Raw genomic sequence first — 5,552 nt, forward strand, 5'->3', positions numbered from 1 at the left:
TCATTAGAAACAAGTGTGAACAGTTTTGAGTCGTTGGGTTTAAACGATGACAACTTGTGTTCATCTTTTGCTGCCTGTGTTTAGCATTTTGCAACACGTGTGCATCACAGTGGGAATTGTGTTTTATAGTAAAGGAGAATGTGTTCAGAGTTTTGCAAATAGTGTCGAACTACTTGAACTTGTTTAGGGTTTTGCTAAACGAGTGGTTGATCCGACAAATGGGTTTAGGCAACTGATGATTTAGTTCAGAGAATGGGGTTTAGTGTTTTAGCAATTGTAAAATATATATTTTTATGAATGCATCCTCTGAAATATTTAAATAATAAGTGGGTTTTCCGTACATCATTATAATCTATTATTCGGTGAGCTTTCTCGTATATAATTTCAAAATGCTGTCTATTTTTTCTCTATCTTTGCTGTTTGTTCGGTTCCCTAAAATAAAAGTTTGGCAAAAGTCCCTCAAATCAATGAGACAGAGCGCCCTCTGGTGGCTACATTATTAAAACGTGTGACCATCAGGGCGAGTTTGTTCAGATTTGCCCTTGCGCAATCAATGTACACGATCCAACCCCTGCAGGATATGTGGTGCGGGTGGAGACAGGACTTACAGACAAAAGAGAACTTTCCTGCAGCCCGAGTTAAAGGAGTGGGAGCTTTCAAGAAGCATGATGGTTGCAAGGTGTGTATTTTCTTTTACCTTTGACCAAACACTCATCTGAAAATGAATTTCATCTCTGTCGACAAGTTCAGTTTGTCTACATTGTTGATAACTTTTGTCTTTGACAACTGAACGACACTAGATTAGAAACTTACTGTTCTTAATGTTAGACAATACAGTGGAGTCAGAATAAGGTTGTTGTGTTTTCCATTTATGTATTTATAAACAATATGTCAAATGTGTGATGTTCAGGTTCTGTGGAGTCCTTGTCCTTCTCACTGTGTTTATCAGTGGACTGGATGCAGCAAGGTATAGTAGTCAATAAGAACATTTCTCATGAATTACTGTTCATTAAATGTGCAAGTTATTCTCAGTTTTCTGTATCTCCTGCCTGACTGTGTAACAGACCAGCTGTAAACCAGGAACTATCCAATATTTTCAATGAGCTGTGGACGTTGGATGTGAATCGCATGACGCCTGCAACAGACTACACAATCTCTGTTCAGGTATGAAGTATGTTCTTATTCAGACAACACTTGAAGTATGAAGTACAAAGATATATTCTGTGTTTAAACTGTCCAGGGTCGAGCCGGTTTTGTAAACCAGGGCAGCCATGTTGTCCCAGATCGAGCCTCACAGCCTCTGTTCTCCAACGTTGACGAGAACAAACTGAAGAACATAACCACCTTTGCCAGTAAGTGTCTCTCTGCAACACATAGAAGTAGTCTCTAACTTTCTGAGCCTAAACATGCATCTCATGTGCAGACTTCACTGTGATAAATGGGATTTCTGTGCAGGGTTTATGAAACTCCTGGACAACTATGAGCGGTCCACAGGCGTTGCTGAACGAGTCACAACAGAGGAGCTGACGGAGATTAATCTCTTCCTGGATGCCGTCTTAGAGACAGAAGTCATGAAGGTACATTTGACATGTTACAACCAGTTGTATCTAACAAGCCAAGGATGTTTTACAGTTCTGTTTCTAGTTTCTACTGCACAACACCTCATTCCTTACGCCTGTTTGTTTTCAGTCTGGATGTTTACTCAGGGTAAAAATGTATATAACATATATTCTAAGCTGTTTTGTTCCCCCACTGACTGTTTCCAGTTTGTTGTTTTCCGAAGTTTTGTGGTTTTGTCTCTTCCTGCCTCACTGCAGCACTGAACACATTACTTCAGTTTGTTAGAGAGAGAAAAACATCTGAAACATCTGTGTGCAGCTGTGGAATGCTCTGTTGGCCTCAGCTGGTCTCCCCAAAGAGGATCAGTGGAAAAAATGTGGACATGCAGTACTTGTTGCATTTGGAAGAAAGGCATGTTTGTTAGACGGACCAGGTGGCTCTAGTTGACGTCAGGACTAAAGTCTTCTGCAGAGGACATTAACACATTTCTGTCACATACACAATACATACAGTTTGCAATGAAATACTTAGTTACCATCTCTTTTGACTGTGTACAGTGCGGGTGTAATCAAAAGAGAGAAAACAATGTGTATTCAAAGTGTAATACAAACAACAAGGACATATAAGAAAAGAAAAGATTAAAAGAAGAAGTACACAGTAAAGATAAAAGATATTAGAGTAAATTGTGATTTATAATGTAATGTAAAATAGCTAAGTGCTGTATTGTGTCTAAATACATAAAAATAACATTTTCGACAAATACCAAAGTTTAATACATTCTTAAATCATGTTTATTATACTTTCATAACTGTAAAATTAAATATTCTTTAAAAGTCTGAAAGATTTGAAGTGAAAAAGGCTTATTACACAGTTAGAAAGAATTATATTTATGAATACATCTGAATACAACTTGTGGCCCACACAGGCCTGTTTATGTTTTGGTTCAGCGCATTAGAGCTGAACTGTTTTCTCCCATTTTGTTCATTTGATCTATTCTGAATTTTAAGAAAATCTTGCACCAGAGATGTTTATATCATAATTGTGATTTGTCCTCAGCGGGCTCATAAGTACCTGGTGAGCAAAACACAGTCCAGCTCTGTCCTGAGGCAATTTAAGAGTCAGCTGCGCTTGATCTGGTTCAATCTCTACCGCAGAAAGAGACACTCAGGGTGAGATGCACAAACACTCCAGCAGATGATTCTTTCTATTTGCTGAATTCATCATTGAATCAATACGTGTGCAGAAAGCAATCTAGAGATTTACTACGATTGTGTAAATGTTATGTAATTGTTTTGAAGTAATATTGTATTTCTTGTGATATCTCTAAACTAAAACATTCACCAGCCTGGACTCCTGTGGATTCGAGCATGTGTTTGTCGGAGAGACTAAATCTGGAACAGAAATCATCGGTTTTCACAACTGGATCCAGTTCTACCTGCAAGAAAATAGCACACACTTGGACTACAAAGGATACAAGGCCCGGGCAAATGACTTGGTGCGTGTAACAGTTCAGCAGGAAAAAGAGATGTGTTTCTTGTGTAGCAACATTTCCTGTTGTCGCTGTCTTAATTCCTTTGAGCTTCAAGGTTAATTTATTGTCATTGTAAACACAGCGTTGCAAAACAAAATGCAGTTATAATCCCATTTTGCTTCACAAGAAAAAAACTAAACAAATTTCTATAGCGGAGTGTGTAGGATGAGTTCAGGAGTCTCACAGAGGAAGAAAGCTGCCCTGTAGTCTGGTGGTACGGCAGCAGGGTGAACGGGCTGTGGCCTTTAATATCTCACTGACATCAGATGGGAAACAATGACATTCTGGGCGGGATGCTTTCTGTTGCTCCGGTGTAAAGTTAGCTTGTCAGGGGAATTTTGCCTTCTTATCTTTCCTTAAATAATAAAACAAATAAATGTGAATCTTTTATCAAAATATGGCATATCTACAATGTTAAATACTTTAACACTATTTAGAAATGCACATAATAAAAACAAACAAAAAGCAATGCAGTGCATCATTGAAATACAACTCAAGTGTCTTTCAAATTAAAACATCAAGTATCTGAAAAAGAAATATTGAAGAAATTTGAATCCTATATTCTGAAATAAACTAAAAGACAAAGGCATCAATCAATAATCTATAAATAACAAAAGATTACATAGAATCCCAAATGAATGCAAAAGCCAACTCTTAAAACTGTTAAAGTAACCTAAAGACTGAGAGAACGTAACGAGAAACCTTACCCCTAGTGAGTAAAAGGGGATTTAATATTTATGTGTGTATATATATATATATATATATATATATGAATATATATATATATATATATATATATATATATATATATATGAATATATATATATATATATATATATATATATATGAACACATCATAAGAAGGTGAGACTCATGTTCTTAAATACTGAAGATATGATGGGAAAACAAATGGAGATATAAATTCAGCTAAATTAACATGTGTTTCTGTCCGCAGCCCGATCAAGACGACCACGTTCTGAACCTCCAGTTCAGCTGGCACGGTCTGGTGAAGCCTGTTGGCAGCGCCTTCATTGGGACCAGCCCAGAGTTTGAGATGGCAGTCTTCACCATTGTCTTCCTCATGAACACAGAGAGGAGCACTATTGCGCTAGTCAATATTGACCAGTGTCAGATGGAGCTCGTGGTCATCAGACATGGACACTCCCTCGGGACGGCGTACCCCAAACTGCTCAGCAGCAACAGCAGACATGTTAGGCAGCACTCACACTGATGTGGAGGATCTTCTCATTTAAAGTGATACACTCAACCTTATAATTAGGGTTGGGCCAGATTACTTTGCAATGTAGTCAGCAACTGAATACAAATTACATGGCATTGTTTGTAATTATTTACATAATCCATTGGATTAAAAAAAGACTCTAATTTGAATTATTTTTGGATTACTTCAAAATCAAGCATTGAAAATATTCCAATAAAAAACAGATCTCAAAAAAAACATTTTCAGTGCTAATAAAATGTATTTTGCATATTGAGATTTTACAGTTACAGTTACAGTACTGATTATAGTTACTTGTAATTTATATTACATAATCCTGATTACATGTAATCCATTACTAGCCAACCCTGCTTATAATGTTTGTGCTTAAGAGTCTGAGGTTTGGTTAAAACGGCACAGACCTACTTAGTATAGCGCAGGGCATAGATGTGTACATGTCTGTCATTTGTTATGAATTGATTGATTCATTTGTCATTAAAATTCCATTTCAATAAAAGGTAATTGATGCTCAAATATGTTTTGTTTTTTTTGTGAAATGTCCTCAGCAAATAAAATGAACACAATAATAGACTGAACACATAAAAAGAAAGTAAAACTCAAGTTCTAAAATACTGAAAATACGATGGGGGAAAAATGAAGACACAAATTCAGTTACATTTCCATAAATGTTCCATAATGATGAAGCCCTTTACATTATAGTATTGTATATAATTGACCCAACAATGTTCTCAGGTATCAAAAAAATATTAATTGTGAACAATGATTGTGAGGATCTGGAGAAAAGTTTATTTCTGCTGCAACTTTCCTTTTCTTGGTTTGTCAGTAGAATCAGTTAATATCTTAAAACCTGGACAAATCAAACCAAAGTGAGAAAATATTATACATTTTATTTTATTTAACTTTCATTTTTTGTATTTTATAATTATGTCAATTGGCCCATTAGTTGGCAATTTTCAGTACTTAGTAATAAAACAATACAATCTCACAAAACTGAAATACACCATTAAAGTACCAGTAGGCCTACTTTAAGCCATTTTGCGTCCATTCGTAGTCGTTTTGCATCTATTTTAGTCGTTGGCGTCTCTTTGTATTAACGTTGGATCTCTTGTGGTCATTTCGCTTCTCCTTGTAGTCGTTTTGCATCTAATTAGTAATCAGTAATCATCGATGAACCACAATATATTTTAGATTTTTCGAAAAGCGGAACACTTTCTTTGTTCTGCC

At 36.1% G+C, this 5,552-nt stretch overlaps 1 protein-coding gene across 1 annotated transcript; it reads left to right on the forward strand.

Moving 5' to 3' along the window:
• Positions 1 to 540: 540 nt before the first annotated feature.
• On the forward strand, positions 541 to 4,841 carry endouc (endonuclease, polyU-specific C). The gene is made up of 8 exons (XM_029433354.1): positions 541 to 679; positions 911 to 967; positions 1,065 to 1,164; positions 1,241 to 1,352; positions 1,456 to 1,577; positions 2,617 to 2,729; positions 2,905 to 3,055; positions 4,047 to 4,841. Exons 1-8 carry the CDS (start codon positions 666 to 668, stop codon positions 4,320 to 4,322), a joined length of 945 nt encoding a protein of 314 aa, XP_029289214.1. The 5' UTR covers positions 541 to 665; the 3' UTR covers positions 4,323 to 4,841.
• Positions 4,842 to 5,552: the final 711 nt, after the last annotated feature.

The sequence above is a fragment of the Cottoperca gobio genome, chromosome 6, assembly GCF_900634415.1.
Source record: "Cottoperca gobio chromosome 6, fCotGob3.1, whole genome shotgun sequence".
In the NCBI taxonomy this organism is placed as follows: Eukaryota; Metazoa; Chordata; class Actinopteri; order Perciformes; family Bovichtidae; genus Cottoperca; species Cottoperca gobio.

Bases quoted from the DNA above. Each gene is read 5' to 3' on its own strand.
- endouc (XM_029433354.1), top strand. The intron at 1,165-1,240 runs GTATGAAGTATG...TAAACTGTCCAG, and splicing joins ACTACACAATCTCTGTTCAG to GGTCGAGCCGGTTTTGTAAA. The intron at 3,056-4,046 runs GTGCGTGTAACA...TTCTGTCCGCAG, and splicing joins AGGCCCGGGCAAATGACTTG to CCCGATCAAGACGACCACGT.